Here is a 20,769-nt window from a genome sequence, read left to right as displayed (position 1 = left end):
TAGCTTTTGGAGTTTCACTGATTCATCTTTCACCATAGCAGTTACTGCTTGTGTATTACTTTTATATTGCTTGGAAGTCCTCCAGGATATAGTCACAGACAAGCTATGGATTGGAAAATACTCTGATTTCTGGCGGCTGGATGCAACCTGAAACGGGGGATGATCCACATGTGGCAACCCCCAAAGGGAGTGGCTGAAAGAAGAAGAAGAAAAAAAGGACAAAACCTTGAGCAACATTTGTGTGAAGACAAAATTGTGTGTTTTTGGGCGAGTTTCCATAATTCTTTATGTCAGTCACTGCAAACACGTAGTGGATAGCAGACCCAGTGCATCTGCCACTGATATCTGCCTGTGTCTAACCTGGTGTTAGTTACAGATAGGACCGGTGTCTGGTTACAGCTCTTCTTACACTCATTATGCTGATGGACTGTAACCCTAGCTCACATTCACACGAGCTGATAATTAATTGACACATGAGTTATGCTTTGTGTAAACCCAAGGGAGTGTTGTCAGAGAAGATGCCAATAAAGATTTCACATATGCACACCCGGGTCCACAGGAAGCCGTGATCTCATATAGATACTGTATATGTACAGAGCAAATGCATCTGCTCTCGCATTACACACACACACACACGCACACACACACACACACACACACACACACACACACACACACACACACACACACACTTTTAATAGTGTTCATAATGAACACAAATTGAATGATGACTCATTAGTGGTTTCTCATCTTATCCTGCTACAGTACCACCTGCAGGTATATTATCCATCTGTGCGTGTGCGCCGCACATGCAGGAGCAAAGTAGAGTGTATTCACAAGTCTGTGTGTGTGTACATGAGCCCAAGTAATTGGAATATGCACACAAATTACTCCGTGCTATGCACATGCTTATAAGGAATGTACAGCACACGTATTTTTGCAAGGTCTCTTAATTTTTTGTGGCTTCACTGTTTATGTGGGTGAGAAAGAGCAAGAGAGGGTATGATGGGATTCCTGTGTGTGTGTGTGAAGAGGACGGCCACAGGCAAAGAGAGATTGTTTCATTTGTGTGCACGTGTGTGTGCATGTGTGTATTGGCAGTGTTCGTTTCCTCAAAGCGCATTCCACCGCAGACCACAAAATCCCTCCTTGTCCTTTCTCTAGCTTTCCTCGTTCTCTCTTTCCCTCTCTCCATTTTTCTCAACTGCAACTCTCAGCATCTTTCTTCTTTCTCTTTTCTATCTTTCCTTTCTTTTCTCTCGTGTTTTTTTTTCATACTAGTTTTTATATTGACTAAAGCCTAGAATTTGGTCTGTTTCGGACTCTTCCTCAGCTGAGTGGCTAGGGGTTTCTCTTGGCACAGTGCTGTATGGTTTAAAGTGGAAATCAGTGTGTTTGGTTATGGAGGCTTTGGAGCTGTTCACAGGTATTAAATGAATAAAAGAAAACAATAAAATGCAAGAAAGACACATGCCTGTTAAATGATCTTGACTTTATGGGCTTATCCTGCTCGTTGACCCCTTCAAATCAACCTGAATCACTCTTCCTAATCTGCCCCTACAGCTGCTTTTTACTGTAAAATTCACAGACTTCTTAGCTGCTAAAAAATGGCTTCCCGTTCAGGGAATCAGTCTTTTCCTTCCCAGCAGGGCTGTGGGGTGCTTTTTCTTTTTTTTTTTCCTTCCCACCAACACTGCCAGTACTGCTATCTCTTCTTCTGAGATACCTCCATGCAGACACCACCGTGGGTGCGTGTTATTGTCTCCCACCGTATGGCTGTTTTAAATGGCAATTTGAAGCACCGCTGGCTCTATAATTAGCTGTGAGCTCCCACAGGAGAGGAAAAAAGTGGCTTATCGTCTCTCCTTTGTAATTACAGATCCGAGCAGGGCGACAGACACGCGCGCACACACAAGCAGACACAAGCGCAGACAGATGCGCAGACACGGGGAAGGCGCGCAAGCGTCGACGTGCACATTTGCCACCTGCGCTAACGCGCTAAAGCTCCTTTAGTGAGCTGACTTTCTGCCTGTTTGCCGGAGGAAGTGACTTTTACTTTTCATGTCAACAGCTGCAACAAATATGCAAAATTGGAGATAAATGACAGCGCGGCAGGAGAACAGACAGCCCAGAAATATGAGCGCCGCTGTTCCTTTGCCAGAGCTTCTCTCCCGTGTGTCTCTTCCCAGTGCAGTCATGAGGCTCTCGCACAGCAGCAGATAGACATAAAGAGGAAGACTGAGTGTGTTAGAGGCCGAGGTCATTAATCTGACTGTCCACTTCTCTTCTCTGCTCCCAAGACAAGAAAGTGGGGAAAGAGGGGGGATGAAATGCAGGGAAACAGGAAGAACATAGCAATGAAATCATTCTGTAACCCTCACAGACACTATCTGTCTCAAACAAAGCTCGCTAGCTACAGCATCTCTTCGTTAGTGAGGAGCTTTTGTTTGAGTTCACTGATGAAAGTTAAGCTGTCTTCATGTGCAGCTAACTGTTCGCTTTCTTTGTGTTTTTGCTTTTTCAAAATGACTTTGATTTATCTTATTTTAAGTTTGCTAAATGTGATAAAACGAACTGTGATGAACAAACTGTGGCATAATTCCACTACTTTAAGCCTATGGAGAGTTCTGGATGTCCTGTGACCCTGATCTCACTCCCAAGCCGTAACATCCTGACGATTTGTCACGTCCCGCGGCGTTCCTGAGGAACACCAAAGGCGACCTTCGGTGTTCTCATGGTACTCACCGGGCCATGGGTTAAATACAGTGGAATGAGGGTCCCGTGGTAAAACACATTCCAGCCATGTATTCCAGCCCTAACCATAACCTTATCCCTATCCTTAACCAGCACTTTAACGACTTTAAATAGTGTTTTCCAAAGCAATTTGAGGAAAATGAACAAACATGTGTATTGATTCCAAACGGTTCTCATGTTTCCTCCTTTTTCCGATCTCGTCATTTGGGAATGTGTTGGGTGCCCGGAAGCGTGACATGTTGACGATTTGTCACCTAGCGTAAAATATTACGCCTCGGGAGTGAGAGTGTGTTGCAGCGACAGACCTCATAAGTCATTAACCTTGATGATGCCACAAGGGTCATCTCAAGGGGGCGGGGCATGGGCCAGGTAAAGGTGTTGGCTGTATGTAGACTGTGACCAATCGTTAATAACAGAAAAGCATAAACTCATGCTAGGCATGTGGATATGCCAGTAACCATCAAATGCATTGAATCTGTAGAGGTGGGAATCACCAGCCACCTATGATATTATCACAACACTTGAGTGCATTACTCAGTGCATTTTTACATTTTTAAAATAATACTCAGTGCATTACAGTTGTTAGAAAGTGATAACTTCCAACTTCCACAACATCAAATCCCAGGACTGTAACTCTCTTTGCTGTACTGTGTTATGCAGGAAGTGTTTGGCAGCAGGTTTTCTTCCAGCTGAGGTGGAAGGTCTGTTTTACTCTAAATGCTTCTGTAGTTTACAAAAGAACATTGCAGTATGATGAATAAAAATTGAACCTAGCAATTGAGAGGCTAAACACACCAGGGACGTATTTCTTCTTTTATATACAGTCTGTGTCCAGGACCTAAAAGCCACAGGGGGGAAGAAAATCTTGCAGCATATCAGAGAACTTCTCCAAAATGATTCTGCCAGCGCTTACAAGTCTCATTAAGCCAGTTTTCCCAGCGACAGCAGATGTGATCACTGGTGATCTGTGTGTCACTGCTGGTTTCCTACACCTCTTATCCTATTTAAGGCCAGCTAAAGTAAGTTTGATGATTCGCTGTCACTCCGAGTGAGGAAGGGAGAAGATGAGGACGGGGGGAAGGGAGATAGGAGGGAAAGCTTTGTATCAAAACTGAGTGTGAAAGCTGCTGTGTCAGAGATGGATTACAGAGTAGGAAAGAAGGTCACTTTGTTTTTGAATATTGTCCTGCATTTTTTATTATCTTACCGGCACAAATTAATAATTCACGCCTCTTCTTTCACTTTAATTGCTTCTTCTTAATGCACCGTCACCTCACAAGGAACCCCCTTTAAAAATTCCGAACAGACACACACCTTCACGTACACTCACCTGCAACTTTGGGTGTGGCTGCATGGGAATTCATGTACGTGTGTGTTTGTGTGTGAGACAGTGCTCGGGGGGTATTGGATTAATCGCACACAGTCTGTGTGTAGCTGCGATAAGCGTGATGCTTTTGAAGCAATGCCGTCCAAAATGTGTCATTCCCATCTCTCCTTCTTTCTCTCACTCTCTTTTTTCCGTGTGTGCGCATCCCAGAATTAATCGCCGTGGCAACAGGCCAGAAGAGGAGAGCAAACAGAACGAGAGAGACATTTATCATTTGTTCAGTAGACGTTCGCCCCGTGACCGCGCTGTGACATTGTTTTCTTTATTTAGTTCAATCGGGGCCAGAAGCTGATAATTTATACGCACTCCCCCTTTGATAATGAGGCGTCGCGTTCTCGAGGTGGGGCTTCTGTTTACACACGCACTCCAACGCACATAAAACACACCGTCAACAGTGAGGTCTTGACCGCTCTTTGTCAAAGTCAACATATGCACACACACACTGAAGGAATGGCAGTGATGAAGTGTCCCATCCTCCTGGTGTTTGCTCCAGTCAGCCTGATCCAAAGGAAACATAAATGTGTTTTTGTGTACGTAAAAAAAGTTTACATGTAGTTTCAGTTGGAATTTTTAGCCTTAAAATACTTTTCTTTTAAATCCGTACTCGTCTGTTTACCTTGCAGACGGTGGAGCAGCGGTCCTCAAGGCCCACACCCCTCTGCTCTTGACAAATTGATGTAGTTTAGCAGTAGTTTCACTACTCACTGCAGGGCAGCACACACACGCATATATGCGAACGTACACACAGTGGCACCTACACATACTGCTAGGCTGCGCTATACACCGGTGTGTTCTGCTTGGCTGCTCATGTGTGTCAGCTGAGCTGGTACATCAAGGGAGGGGAAGCAAAAGAGAGGGAGGGAGTGTGACAAGAGAGCGCGGGATGAGAGAGGGACAGATGGATAGAGAAAGGCAGAGGGAAACAAAAAAAAGGAAGAGAAATGCAATTGTTTCTAAAGCTCTGAGGAGAGAGCGAGAGGGACGGTGGCGCCAAATCAGAAGTGAAACGCTGCGTCGATGCAAATACAGACTCACAAACACACATCACCGATGGAGCTGTGGAGAGATGAAGGTTTGTCCTCACTTGTCCTCATCTCGGAGCTGTCAAGATAAAACTATTATGGTGGGAGTGTGAAAACAATAGCTCAGGGCCAGCAGTTATATTTGGTGCAAGAATGCATTCTCTGGCCTCATCGTCCTCCTCTCCATCGACCCGAGCTCTTGGTTTCACCTTGAAGTCCTCAGTCTCACATGCTTATGTGGAGGGCATCCCCAGACGGGTAGAAATACTAGGAGCTATCCTTTGTATCAACTACACTCCAAACGTTTCCTTAGTGACAGTCAAAAGGTACTGAAGATGCCACTCATATCACTTGTTAAGTCATGTTATTGTATGAACTGTTGGGTAGTGGCATTCGAGGCAGCATTAGGTGGCGTATGTAAGCTGACGGCATTCAGTTCACTCACTTCTGTTGGAACTCAGGCAACGTGAATACGCTGGTTCAACTCCATCCAGCCGTGCCAGATGGATGCTGGGAGTTTACTGTTAAAAGGGAGTTTTTCCTTCCCACTGTTGACAAGTGCTTGCTCATACTGGGTTTTCTAAGTGTTGGCTTTCTCTGTATTATTATAGGGTCTTTCCCTTACAGTATAAATCACCCTGAGGTTACTTTTGTGATTTGGCATGATATGAATATTTAGCATTGTATAAATGCATTTCTACTCACATACAGAAAGCATATGAGACAGTCTGTCTTACCCACATTTCAGCAGTGGGTCCAAAGCACACCGTTACAAGCCGGCCACAGCCAGACCCAGTGATGTCAGAAGCCCTTCCAGAGGTGCCATGGCACAGAGGGGATGGGAGCGGTGAGGGAAGAGAAATCTCCCAAAAACAGTCCTAGCAAGTCACTTAATTTGTCTTAAAGTGCCATCGTCAAGGTGATTCCACGCGATTTCAATGCAAATCGAGTCATATTGACAGTCTAAGTCAATATGCTGTCTTTTTTCATGCCAGTTGAGTGATTTGCATTATTCCACCTTGTTTCATAATAATGACACTCATTCCTGAATTAAGGGCTCTTTTATAGACCCCCACTAGCAGAATTGTTCACTTATTTTAAAGAAATTAGGCTTAATATGAGGCTAGATTACGTTCAGTTACAGGTGATTTCTTTTTTTTTTTGTTGGGTTTATAATTTATTTGCTTATTTCTGCCTCGCTACAGGAGCAGGCAGATGATGTTATTGAGGGAGGAAGTTTAAAATGAAGTCAAGACAGCAGACAAAAAAGTCTTCTTATCTATGTGGTCCTTGAATGGAAAGAGACATCTCCTCTTAGTGTCTCCTGGTCATAAAGTGTCACTTTATCGCACGCGATCCCCATCTGGGATGTAAGTCAAAGGGATATGGTGACATTTTGACGCTCCCAGTGGCCTGCAGTCTTCATGATAAATCCTCACAGTGCTATAAGTGCTAATAACCCGTGCCAAGTTTTTGGGGAGGAACCGTAAACTCAGTATAATTCAAACTGTTGTCAGGTTAAAACCTTTGAGAATTTTTAGTGTGACAGTATCTAATTGGTCTTGCTTACTTAGCCACCCCTGTCAACTTCTGGCAAATAGTGGCAGATTAAAGCGAAAATGCTACCCCGCTGCTCAAAACAAGTGCCAGCGCAGAGCAGGACCAACATGTCAGGTGCTCCGAATCAGCTCTAATTTTGGAGTTGTTGCGTGATTTCATTTGTTCCAAACTTTTTTTTCTTTCTTTATGAGATGGATCGCACTTTTTTGGATTTAGTCACCAAGCTAATGAGTTCTGGAGCCATCACGGTATTGACAAAGGTGAATTTTGACAGACAAACCTTAACTGTCACATGAAGGTTAGGCAACGTATTACAGAAACTGGGTCTCAAATTAAGACGGAATTTTCCCAATCTGGTTTTCCAGGTATAGTACCTATTTTTAGAAATACTATTTTACTTCAGTCTCACTTATCTCAGTCAGGATTTCCTAATTACTCAATTAAACAATTCAGCTTTTATGTCCCTAACCTACTTTTCTTCTCTTTTCTTTCAAGCGAAACAACTTTGTAACCATTTGTTTTTTCTCTTTGTGCTTTCTATGTAAAGATGGTCTTTATGGGAACTTTACTATAACACTAAGAAAGTAAAGAGAGACTGCTAAGAAACAGAACCTTTGCCATATCTAGAGTCTAATAGATTCTGAGCTTATGAAGCTGATTCTTGTTCTGTTGTAGTCTGCCATTGGACCCCTAAATGGAAAAGTTCCCGAAGGTTAGATGTCTGTGTAACATGCTGTGTAGCATTAACTAGAACTGTTAGAACTAGAACTGTCCAGATGACTGGAACAAGCAACGTTTTAACAAATGTTAAAACTACACAGCTATGCATAAGCATAGCTATACACACACAATACACACATAATAGAGAAATTTAGCCACAGTTATAAAGTTTTTTCCCCTGTAAAACTATCTGCACAGCTGATAAAAAAAAACAACCTGTGTTTTGTTTCAAGACACATGAGGGTCCCAAAGTTTGACCTACACAGGCCCGTCTGCTCTCTGCCTTTAACAAAATGAGTGTTTGATTTTTTTCATTATCAAACGGTATTAGTTTGACTTGAAGTAATATATCAGTACAATTCATGACACTGATTTCAATGGGGCTGTCCATAATGCCTTAGCGGACTCCAATCAAAAGCACTTAGTGCTGCATATGCTGCTTTAATACATGGAAATAGTTATTCAGCAAATGTTTACCATGGGTCCCAACTTTACACATCACATGGTATCCAGGAATTCTCTGTCAGTCTCTGACAGGTTAAAGTCTCTGGTATTGTATTATATACTGATTTAGATATTGTACTGATGTCAGCTCTCTCTTGGAAATTAGATTTTTAATCTAATACTTTTGTCCATGTAGTGTATCTGGACCCAGGACACTCCCAAAATAGATTCTGCATCTTAACAGTGTCACTTCCTGGTTAAACGTTAACGTTAACACACTTTTTGGTTTCTGTAACACACTTTTTTCTTTTTTTTAGAGTGAGAAGTAATTTTACATTTAGAGATTTAAAATTTTAGAAGCTTCGCTTTTGATCTGGATTAAAATAATGCAACTATCACAGGCAGGAAGAGAATGCTCAGTTCAATATTAGCTGAAACGGTGGGCATTTAGAAAAAAAAAAGGGCCGATGGAGTGTCTGGGTTGAGCCACTTTTTGGAAATGCCTGGGCTTTAAAGATGAAACAAGAGAAAGCAGACAGAGGTTTAAGGGGGCTCTTCACCATTTTAAAGGAATCCATTAAAAGGCATTTAAAATAATCTTCTCTGAGATTTTTCGGGGAGTTTTCTCCAAAGTTGAAAGCATCAAAAGAGAGAAAAACGTGTGTCCGTTATTTTGAAGCAACAAACGTTTCTGTTCTTGCTAGTGTTCAAGGAAGCACGATCGGCCTCCAAAACTTTTTATCCAGCCACAATTTAAAGTTACGCGTGATCATTTGGCCTTTGTTCTAATTTAAAGTGATTTGACAGTACATTAATATTTTTTTTAAAAAAATCATTAAAAAAATTGTGTATTGGACTGAAATCAAGACGCTCGGTGTGTACTGTACGTTCTCTTGACCGCACCTCGGCACTGCTTGTTCTCTTTTAACCAGAGCCAACTAATGTTAGCTGTTAGCAAAACAGCTTCATAGTGGCATGCTGTCACCAACCAGCTGTCTGGCTGTCACTCTTTGTGTGTGTGGCTGTGTGTGCGTGCACGTGTGTGTGTGTCACCTGGGGCCCGGACTCCTGTTGTGAGAGCAGTGGTGCGACAAAAGAACGATGATTAATTTCACTCCGAGTAACCTGTCTCGCTTATGTGACTCTACCAAGCTGTGTGCACACTCGTGTGTGTGTGTGTGTGTGTGTGTGTGTGTGTGTGTGTGTGTGTGTGTGTGTGTGTGTGTGTGTGGGAGAGAGAGCGCGAGAGAGACCTAGACGTAGACTGTTTAGTCAGCAGGTGTGCTGTGATATGTTGAATGCCCTCCAGCCAGGGTCAGACACACACAGACACGCACACACAGACAGACGCATACGTACTCCATAACTGAGACAACTGCTGTATGCATCCGTCCAGCCAGCTCGAGTTCATCCCTCATTTTCTTACTTTTTTTGTATTTTTTTGACAGTATTTTCTCAAACTCTCACTGACTGCTGGCAGTTCTTTTGCAAAGAGAACCTTGGTGTCAGAGTTATTAGTGTGCTTGTGTGTCTTTCTGTGTGTGTGTGTGTGTGTAGGCCAACCTCTCAGCAGATGAGCCCAAAATCAATTTCATTAGGGATCATGAATACAATGAGGAGCTGTTTCACACATACACACACGTTCACTGCTGTAGATTTCATTAAGGACATGCCTTTTACTCTTCTCTCTGTTCCCTGCGCCATCAAAGGGAGACTTAAACATTTAGGACAGTGGGTTACGGCTTGTCCTCGCCGCACCGTTGTGACTTCGGTTTCAGCGAGAAATGCTAACAGTGTTACTGAGCTCTTTTCGCCCCCTCCGCCCCCATCTCTGATTCCCTTTCTTCCTTTTCTTCCTCTTCCTTTGCCTTTGTCCAACCATATAATTAGCTAGATGTTTAACAGCTGAGGTTGGACAGGGCACTGCCATGTCTGGACACAAACCGGCGCCTGCAGAGTCACACAGTTGAAAGAGAGAGGTCTGTGTCTGTGGGGGAAGCGAAAGGACAAGGGGAAGGCCTGAATCAGAGAAAAGAAGAAGAGGAGAAATCTCAAAAAGCAGCGGGGAGGGGAGCTGAAGGAAGCAGGGTGAGGAGGGAGAGATATGGGAATGAAATGAAGTGAAGAAATGAATGACAGGGTATGGTGAACGAAGAAAGAAGCGAGGCAAGGAAAAATATTAGCAGGAATAAGTAAGTAATGGAGGAGAAAGGAATGGAAGATGGAGGAAAGGAAGTGGCTGGAAGAAAAAAAGAAGAGTAAAGGAAGTTTTAAATAAATGAAAGATGGGTCAGAGAACAGGAAGACAGGAATAATTGATAGTGTGTGATTGTGTTCTCCCAGCCAACCTGACCCAAAGGTGTGACCGGTGTTTGAACCCAGCATGGTATTAATCACTGCAGTACTCCAGCCAAACCTCATTACTCCCCTTTGTTCACTTTTATTACCTTGTCCTCCTCTACACACTCCTGACACACTTGCATGCGCACACACTGAGCGTCCCTCTCTCTGTTGTGCTACACCTCCCACCTTCACCCTGCGCTATCTGTCTCCATCACATCTCAAACCGAAGCCAGTCTGTGGGTGCATCTCCTCTTGTGCTACAAAACGGTAACGTGAAGGAGCTTGCCAAATTTGGGTGATTACAGTTTTGATGGCTATTAAAAAAATATTAACAGGTAGAACAGTTTGTTGATTGATCGAACCTTGGTGCTAATCAATCAAATATTTAACCCTTATGGTATGGTGGCCCTGTGAGGCCAAATGCACTGCAACTTAAGAAAACATCAGGAAATAGAAAAACACTGCAAAAGCACAGAACACAATAGAGATGGACTCACAAACTCACAAAACACAACAGAAGTATTTTTGGAGAGACAATAATGTGATGGAACAGCTGCACAGAAGTGACAGAAGCCAAAGTGTGCAAGGACTGCACTAAGACACGCTTTAAAGAAGCAGAGGATTTATCGCTTTTGTCAGGGAGAATATTTGTATAATACTGTCAATAAATGTTTGCTATTGATGCTAACAAATGGCTTCCCCTCCCTGGTTCTGCTGGAGGTTTCTTCCTGCTAAAAAGAAGTTTTTCCTTCCCACTGTCGCCAAGTGCTTGCTCATAGGGGGACATTTGATTGTTGTTGTTGTTGCTGTATTATTGCAGGTTCTCTACCTTACAATATAAAGCACCTTGAGGTTACTGCTCTTGTGATTTGGTGCTATATGTAAATACAATTGAATTGAATTAAATTAGAATTTTATATCACTTCCTTTGTGTTTTGAGTGCTTTTGCTGCCTTTTTCTGTTTGCTGGTGTTTTCTCAAGTTTAATGCATTTGACCTCTCAAAGCTGCAGTATGACAGTGTTATCTGTGAAAAGGACCGACGTCACAAGCACGTTAAATAATTGACAAATGGTTCACAGATCAAAATATGCAGGAAAACGTTGCCAGCTAGTTGTCTTTATTTCAGCTAATGATATGACATCAGGCTTAATCTGCCTGTAAGAGAGAACAACAAAAAACAGACTCTCAGGATTTTGTGGACTTGCAACCTTTACTGTTTCGGTTCACTCTTGCTGCCCTCACAGTGTCGTCTTACAACTGCAGGCATCTAGTTTCAATGAAAACCTTCTGAAAAAGCAGACCAGAAAACATAAAGCAATTAAACATATTTCCCTTTAGAGCTGATTATACAATATGAAATGAAAGATTGTACTTACATTCACCTGGTCCAAGCAAACTAAATTACAAACGCTTTGAATGTTAGGAGCCTGTTAACACTCCCGTAGCTATGGGTAGTTGAAGCTTTAGGTGGTGTCGGATGCCGAAAGCTTTAAAGTTCTGCATTCAGTGAAATCGTTTGCTGTACGCTCACTCAGAAGACTGTTGAATATATTTGTTGAACAAACGTCCATTACCACACCTTTGCGAAGCAAAATGTGACACTGACAAATTATTGTGGAGTGGAACATGTAGTGGTGTTGTGATATCTCCCGCTCTGCAGGCAGAGTGTATTAAAGGCAAGGCACTGAAAATGTGACAGTGCAGCAGCAGGTCTGTTGTCACGCTTTGGCATGACACTGTGCTGGACAACACCAACAAAGACTGTACGGATCCATGACTGCAAGAAGTCCCCTATATTAGAATCATCAATTAGCATAACACCACTAGATACCCACTTCTTGCTGTGAGGGAGCAGTGCTAACGGTATCGCCCGTATAACAGATATTTCTACACTTGCATTTTAACTATTAGCTAAATATTTAAAATGTAAGACTTTGATACTTTTCCTACGAGACTCTTTGTCTGCCACATCTGGCTATAGGTTGTTACACAAATTGAGACGGAGATCTTCAAGGAGAGGACCTTTGTTAGCAATTGGATTTTTTTTTGTCTCCCGCTGAAATTGAACATTGAGAAAAGTATGACACTGTTATAGAAGACAAAACCTTGTGGATCAGTCAGGGTGCATAACGGGTCACAAAAGCATGAGGCTTTGACATTTTCATACCATGTTTCAAAGAGTCACGTTTGTTTTCCTGTAGCAGAAACCAAAAAGGTTGTTCAGCCTGAACCCAAATGAGGCTTAACATTCCCCTTCAGGCTTGTTTGAAGATCATACCAAGGTAAAGATCCTACAATAATACAGAGCAAACCCAACAATCAGAGTGAGCACTTGGTGACAGTGAGAAGGGAAAAACTCCCTTTTAACAGGAAGAACCAGGTTCAGTTTTCAAATTTGCACATCTCAGCTCTGTAAATCTTTCATTAGCTCGTGACATCATAAATCCGCGTCACACGTTCAGGCCTTGTAAGCTGAGGTGAGCTCAGTAAAACAATCCGCTTTGAAGCCAAAGAAACTCTTTTATCAAACTCTGAACACGCATCATTTTTCACAGTGAAGATGTTGTGAGTGACAGGTACTTTAACCATAGCAGCAGCTGCTGGAATCTGATCATGAATCACTTTCACTTGTAATGGCCTCAGATGGCACCGACAACTGCCGCTGACATTGGCTTGCACGCTCTAAATATTAGTGTGTGTATTTTTTGTCTACCTGAGCAGTGTTTGTGTGCATTTAAGGGTTACAATGTCCTTAATATCGCCATTGGTTTGGTAATGAGTCTAATCCCAGGAGGACAGAGAGAGACACTGAGGTCTGAGAGTGGAACACGAAGGGATGGAAAAGTAGCGGATGTGCCACCAAAGTCAGCACGTGGGCTGCAAACTCATCAGGAAAAGTCACCTTTAACTTCCATTCAGAACCCAAAATAAAGAGACCATCCCTCATCGGAAAGGTCGAAGACATGATGTATGTCTTATTGCGCTGTCCTTAACCGCGACGCGCAACCTGTTCCTGCTTCTTCAATGTACATCACCTGAGAAAAGAGCATTAACTGCATGCTTGGAATATAAATGGACCTCTGTGCAGTGCAGCAATCCCCGCTCTGCACGACCCTTCAGCTACACTTTGAGTCGCCGCATTGATATGCCACTTTATTCTTTCTTTTTTTAATGCATTAAAACAAATTGATTACTGGATAATTAGAATGCAAATAGCAGCAATTAATGTTCAGCGCGCTCGTCGGTGAATGGCACCGCTGAGCAAGATTTTTAAAAATATGTATGATTGTCTCGTTCTAAAGAGGTAAACTAATCAGTAAAAAACCACACAGACACACTTACACAGTCTGTTTTAATGACTCATAAGCTGTCAGTAACATCAAAGCAGTAGGCTTTATGGGTTGCTTTTTTTTATAATCATCCTGGGAGTGGTTGTAAAAGCATATTTAATAAGTGCCTTTGAAAACAGGTAGGAGCTTTTTCTTTTTTTTCCAAGAGGAGAGCTGCTTTTATGTTATAGCTAGGGCTTGCTGCAGAAAGTGAGAAACTGGACAAAACAGGACCATAAAGGAACTCCAGATGCCCCCCGGTGTTGCTTTTCTTTTCCCTTTTATGACTTTTAATTTAGTAGAGCACAGATGACACTGAAAAGAGAATTTATGTGTATGTAGGTATGCACATGCCATGTTAGAGAAGCTTCTGTAAAATAGCTCGCCACTCTTATCAATTCTACATGAACCTGTGCAGCAGAGTGATCTCATGTAATGTGCAGAGGAAGATTATTGTAGGGTTTTAAGTGCTGCCACTTCATCAGCATGGAGTCTCTGTTTGGACACAGTAACTTCCCGAGTGCAAAGGTCACGGAAGGAGAGCAAAAGAACCTGCGGGCTGGTAGACTCGATGAGAATCTACAGTCACTTGTTTCCGTTTGCGGTCTCCTCTGTGCCAGCTGACCTGAATCCCACTCCAACTGCCCTCTGCCCCGAGCTGTAGGGCAGAGCACGCTCTTTGCTCTTGCCCCCTCCCCGTTCCGCCACGGTTCTTTGCTCATCAGGAATGATCCCGCAGCCTAGGACGAGTAGCAGTTTTAGAATCATCAAATAAGCTCTCTCTCTCTTTTCCTTACCGTGTCTGCGTGCAAATGTGCGAGTGTGCGACTGTGTGCTTTTCCGCTGTTGTTGACACACAGAAAGAGACAGGGAGAGAGAGCAAAATCATCAGAGCCAGAAAAACAAGCGGACGAAAGGCCACGCTCGCTCGATGTCAATAAAAGTTACGGTTTGTGTGTCTGTTTGTGTTAGTGCGTTATCGTGTGGGTGCGACGCAGGGGCGGTGGGGGCTGCTGAAACAAATGACCTTTGCACAGTAACTAGCGCGATGCACCTCCTTCACACAGAACAACAATAGCATGAGCGGGGAAAAGGCTCTTTAAAAGTCAACAAAAGTTATGCAATTTGCAATTTCTCTGATCAGATCACAACGCTCAGACACAGTCTGCTACACAGGTCGGTTCTTATGCAGATAGCATTCCACTTCCTTCGCCAAAATTAGGCAAGAAAACAGTTTCTCACTGCTGTAGACTTACCTCTTATTTCCCGTTTCAGTCTACTTTTATCCCACTGAGTATCTCCTCAAAGCTGATTTGCCAGAGCACTTGACTTTTAACCAAAGCCGCTTCCTCCTCTTAAGCATCAAAAGCACATACAGCGATGACAGCCTGTCTGTTAATGAACCTTCTGTTCAGAGAAAGATTAAGGAAACTCTGGTAGTGATTTGGCAGATAATAACCACAGAGACTGTTGAGACTGAGGAGGAGGAGGAGAAAGAAATCAAAAAAAAAAAGAGGGAGAAAGAGCTGGTGGAGCGAGTGGAGAGAAACAGAAAAAGTTTCAGCAGACTATACTTCTGTCAGGTGATGGATGAGCAGATGGAGGGTCGGAAATTAGAAAGAGAAAGATCCAGACATAGAAGGAAAGAGGGAAGCTGAAAAAGATTTACTTGCTGCTGCAGGAGGAGTGACCCTCATAACGCTGTAATTTTGTCAGGAGACTAAACACCGGCAACCAAAGAACCATCATATAGCTGCATGTTGTTGGTACACCCTGAGTACCGTGGCAACATAACAAATATTAGAATTGCAAGTTTGAAATAAAGATACTTCAATTGTAATCTGTCGCTTTTAGTAGCATTTTTTCGCCTGATGGCAACATTTTAAGGAAACCTCTGAAGTGTTTCACTAGATGAAAAGGCTGCGGTTACATGAGGTGGAAGTGAATGCATCATTTTAATTTCCACGTATTGGATGAGAAAATGAATGATAGTGTTGCACGATATAGTCAAATAGTCAGATTGTCAAAACCATCCTGAACATGACGTCTTCTTCAAGGTCATTTGTCTGGGCGGGGTTGCACTACTCTTAGATTGCCCCCAGTCTGACCACTTATACTTCTTCTTCTTTGACGCTCATTGGAGCTCGGCATTTGTCAAAACAGCAAACATCAGGGAGTCATATCAGGATGGTACGGTATATGTCTACATTAATGATTTGACCCTGGGGGATAATTTGATGTTAATGTTGAGGAGAAAAAACATGGTCCTGGTTGCACTTCGAACCTGATGTGCCTACTTTTGGGTTTGACTTTGTGGACTTTTGAACTGTTGTTAGGTCTCATCGATGGTGATGCTTCTCAACATGAACATTGGGTCAGTTTCAGGCAGGAGTTTATGTTTGGAGTTTGGGGTACTTGGTGGGGTCACATATGTTCCATAGATCAACTTAGAAATAGCAGCTGGAAGCTGGAAGCACTCTATAGATGTGCAAAGGCACATCCTTTAACTCCATCAGGTCTAACTTATCATTGCTGAGGCCTACACCAACCCTATATTATGGAGAAAGGCTTAGAAACTTGGATGAACCAAAGATTGCCAAGTGTAGTTAAGGGTTGTCCTCAGTAATGACTCACAGGCCTAATCCTGTGAGGTCAAAGTGATCATTTGTGACAACTCCAATCGTAACCCTAGAGGCACGTAAACATTCGTTCATTGCATTGGAGCTGTCAGCTGATCGCGAGCAGACATTCTTGGCTCCATTTGCCGAGGTGTTCTTCTAATGACCACGGTTTCAGGTCATACGTCAATCAACAGTATTCACCACTGTCACTGGTAGTCTCTTCAGTCGTTCATTGCCAAAAGTTATTTCTCCCGTAGTCTCTTAAAGTTGCAAAGTATTATTTACTTTCTAAGGTTTCTGAGCGCCACCTCGCCATGAATAGCTTCCGTTGCATCTAATCAGACAGACACATCAGAATGTGCAACTTTGATTGAGATGCTGAACTTTTTATTTCTACACTTGACTAAAAACTGTGAGCTCTTTGGATTCATTTTTGTAGCAACAAAGACGAGCATCGCGGCTTCTCTTTTTCACACAGTTGTAAAACGATCATCTATGACTGCATTATAAGCGTGGCTTTACCGTTTTCCTCTGTTCTCTTACAGATACTGGTGAACTCCATTTCCCAGCCTGCCGTGTTGTATGAAAATGTTGTGGTGAGCAACGGGAGCCCGATCCTGCGAGATTTGCTCTTCAGCCCAGATCATCAGTACTTATATGCCCTCACTGATAAACAGGTAGGAGAAGTGCGCGCACACACGCACATACACAAACACTCCAGATGACCACGTCTAAACTAGAGATGAGCCTTTTAATGTACAGTTTCACAGCTGTTTTTATGTACATGTACACTTGCTGGCATACTGAAAGACACACACACACATACACGAACACACAAACGCCCTCATTGCAAATAAGTGAAGGCTGGGAAGAGAGAGGGAGAGGAAGAAAATGGAGACACTTGAAGAGCACCATTAAGAGCTGATGAGGAAAAATATATTAAAAATATACACGGGGGGAGTGAGCAATCAAGGTAATTACTCACATATAGTACCACATACTGGGCATGAACACATTTGCAGCTTAAGCAGCGTTCCACACACATGCACAGTTTTAGGTGCTAATTAATGTCATGAATTTTAAAATGCACCATATAGGATGAAGCCGTGCATACCTTCCTTCCACCGGGGATACACATTACACGCAACCCTTGAATGTTTACTTCAGGATATTCCTCACAAAAATCCTTGGTTCTCCATCTAAAAAACACCTGATCAACAACAGAAAATTACAGTTTAGCCATTGCACCAAGCGACCACAGAACTGAAAAGATGATAAGTATTATTATACACAGGCATGTGACGTTAAATTGGTTAAACTCCGTGGCCTCTCATTTTCCCACACTGACCTCATCTGCACAGCATTATGATATGCACGATCAAATCCTGGCGTATACGTGTCATTATCTCGAAATGCCTTTATCCATGAGAGTTTGATACAGCAGTCGCCACTCTCCCGCTCATCCCTTCTTTACCTGCACGACTCTTATCTCATAATGGTTAATGACCTTGATGTGATAACCTTCAACGAGACTTCCTCGCTACGTAGACGGTAACCGGCGTGTAAGTGCTGTGTAATTTACCAGCGATTAGACTTAATTGACTTCCACGTGTCTGAATAAGCACGCGGAGGAAGTGGAGTGTAACTGATACAAATGGATGTCGTAGTTGTTGACGTGACGGAGAGAATAAGAATCTGATCGGTCCAGGAAGCTGAAATGTACTCTAAAGAGAAAATGCCTAAATGCATATTGAATTACACTGAGTCGGGGACACACGTGCTGATTTTGGAAACTCGCGCTGAATTATGTATGCACACGAAGATAGAGTTGATTCATAATGTAATTTCAGTGCCCAAATTATTTATAGTTATGCTCCAGGTCCAGTTACAACATTAACACAATTAAATGCAGCAGAATGTGTGTGACCGCCTACATTTTTAACACTGCACACAGGAAAAGGACGAATTTCTTTTGAAATCTAAGCAGCTTGTAAAGTAACCATGTATCAACCCTGTGTCTGGGCCCTGTTCTGTTAAGATGACTCACATGCTTTTTAGTATTTCATTTTTTTCTGAATAGACACAAGTCCTTAAAAAATAATTCACTCATTATTCTATATATGTATTTATTAGTGCTGTTCAAGTAGAGCACATCTTTAGGCTAACTCTCTAAAAAAGAATAACATGTTAGTGTAGAAAGAAGAGTCAAGAGCATACTTTTTTGATAGAAAATAAAACAAAACATGCAGCAACATAATCATTATTAATGTCTGCCTCTTATTTTCTCATCCGATTACGTGTGCTCTCCATCTGATTATAACGTTTGCAGCACTTAGACCATAGCGGATTGATTGATTGTGATACTGCTATAATAATCCAGTGGCACATTATTATGTTCCAAGCATCGTTTGTTTTTTGCTTGGCTTGATCTGTCTAAAGCATTTTGGTACATTTATGGTTTTTAATAACCTCAGCCAGAATAATTTTAGATGTTCACTTTCTACCTTGCTCGCTAACTGCTAACAGTTTATACCAGTCTACCTCTTTTTTTCTCGATGGAAGGGATGCAGACACCTGTCAGAAAATGTATACTGATGACCTTATTGCAGTTAAAAGAATTTGAACTGTTTTTAACCTTCAGCTTGGTGCTTGTTTGGTTTTGGTAACTGAGGGTGCCTTACGAAATAGCTGATTAAGTCGACTGTTGGAGTCGTTATTCAAAAAAAGGCAATGTATTACACATTGCTTGTTACTTTCTTTGAATCGAATGCAATATGTTACTTAATTACCCGGAGAAAGTTATTATGTTGCACTAATCGTTACATTGCGTTCTTGTTACTTTGTAAAATGACCTGAAATGTGTTGTCTAATAATTACCAGTTAACAATTGAAACCTTAAGCTACAGTCCGACACACCAACACAAGTGTCATCATCCCAAAGAGGACACATAGAGGATCTTTCTTTTAGTGCTTACATATGAATACAAAGCTGACAACACAAGGAAAAATGGACAAAAAGAATTCAAAGTGATCGACACAAAAACATGAACCGGCAGAGAGAATTCAAGCTTCAACCCTGACTTCTCAGGGTTGGGACACTCGGCTTTAATATCACTCTGGGTTCTTGGCGAGCTTTGTGTTAGCATGCTGTCTGTCCAGACGCTTGCAAAAGCCTAAGTTCTGTTAACAGTATAATATGTTCTTTTTCTCTTCTGGATTCAGTCTGTACTTTACCATCGTGGTCTTGTCCTTTCATGCAATAAAATAAAAATAAAATGTTTGATTCTTCAAAAGCTGTACAGCATCTGCCTGAAATTATATGAATGTAGCACGAGGGCGCAGGGAGAAAAGAAAACTGTGTTGCTGCTGTATTTCTTTTCTATCTACCCAGCATTCAGATAACTAAAGAGCCTTTGTAACACAAGTACAGTAGGTCAGGTCTCAGCCCAGCTATGTAATTTATGAGGGCAAAATGATATAATAACGTTCACTGGAAACTATAATCCTCAACCCTTTGAAGACTGGATTCAAAATCCCACCAAACGTCACAAAAGTCAAAGTTAAAAAATTGCTCAAGTGTTCCCTTAATTTTTTTAGCACTATATATTGCTCTGGGTTACCTTGAGGATTACAAAGAATATTCATCTGTGAAAAGACACTCTAAATGATATCAAATACAACTTTAGGCCTCTGTCCAACAACTCACTGCTTCAGCCAGCAGTGCTTAGCAGCTGCTCAGCAGGATGAAGAAAGTTCATGCTGAGAGCATTTGCAGATTTTCCCTTCTAATTCCTTTCATCTGCAACTGCTATTGCTACCAGAAAGTAATTTTCAATTATTAAAGGTAGTGTTTTATTTTTGATGAGCACTGATATGTCTGCTGCACGTTAGTGCAGTGACAGTAGGAGGTCAGCTGCTAGAAGAGAAGCCTTGTTGAATTCACAATGCTTCTTCTTTGACACGATCCAAGTTGATCCGTTACATTTTACTAATGTAGCCAGTGAAGAAGTACAGGCATTCACATGGAGGATTCTTTTTGCTGCACTTTAAAGAGGAATTGTTTTAAAACCCGAGGAGCAGATTATTATTACGAATCCAGGGTCGGGTAAAGTAAAAATAATGACTAGTGCCGCTCCAATATCAAATATTAAGAGCTAGCAAGCGCAAGCTAGCTTTAGGAAATCTGAAAGGTACATTATGTTTCAATTTTTGTAATCACCATGTTATATTTTGCTCATGAAATCCACACAGAAACGCAAAAACAACAAGGTGCAGTTTTACAAGAAGTTTCTGGAACACAGTGACTTCCTGGAGAGTTTGTTGAATGAGGGTTAACTTCATAGTAAGAACAACAGTCAAGGAATGCTAATTTGTGACCTTCAATGGTGCTGGTAGGGAGACACACTTGTTGTTTTCCTCTGTTTAAACCTTAGCTAATTTCCTGTTGATGTTGCATTCAGTTATACTGAGTGCCATCCATCTCCATCTGTCAACATTTTGAATGTTGACAGAATTACATGACGCATAACCATGTAAGCTCATTTTTGCTAGAGACCGATGCCGCAGTGGAAATTTGTTTTTTGTTTTT

General features: G+C 42.1%; 1 protein-coding gene across 1 annotated transcript in view; it reads left to right on the top strand.

The window, feature by feature from the left end:
- Window positions 1–20,769, top strand: part of LOC113012858 (plexin-A1-like) — a 309,396-nt gene that overhangs the window by 128,029 nt on the left and 160,598 nt on the right. The window contains exon 4 of the mRNA XM_026153254.2: window positions 16,727–16,858. Coding sequence (XP_026009039.2) covers window positions 16,727–16,858 — 132 coding nt within the window. The remainder of the gene's footprint in view (window positions 1–16,726; window positions 16,859–20,769) is intronic.

This window comes from Astatotilapia calliptera, chromosome 20 (genome assembly GCF_964374335.1).
Source record: "Astatotilapia calliptera chromosome 20, fAstCal68.1, whole genome shotgun sequence".
NCBI lineage: Eukaryota > Metazoa > Chordata > Actinopteri > Cichliformes > Cichlidae > Astatotilapia > Astatotilapia calliptera.
The sequence above is the reverse complement of the archived record's forward strand: the minus strand, read 5'-3'. Positions and strand labels throughout refer to the sequence as shown.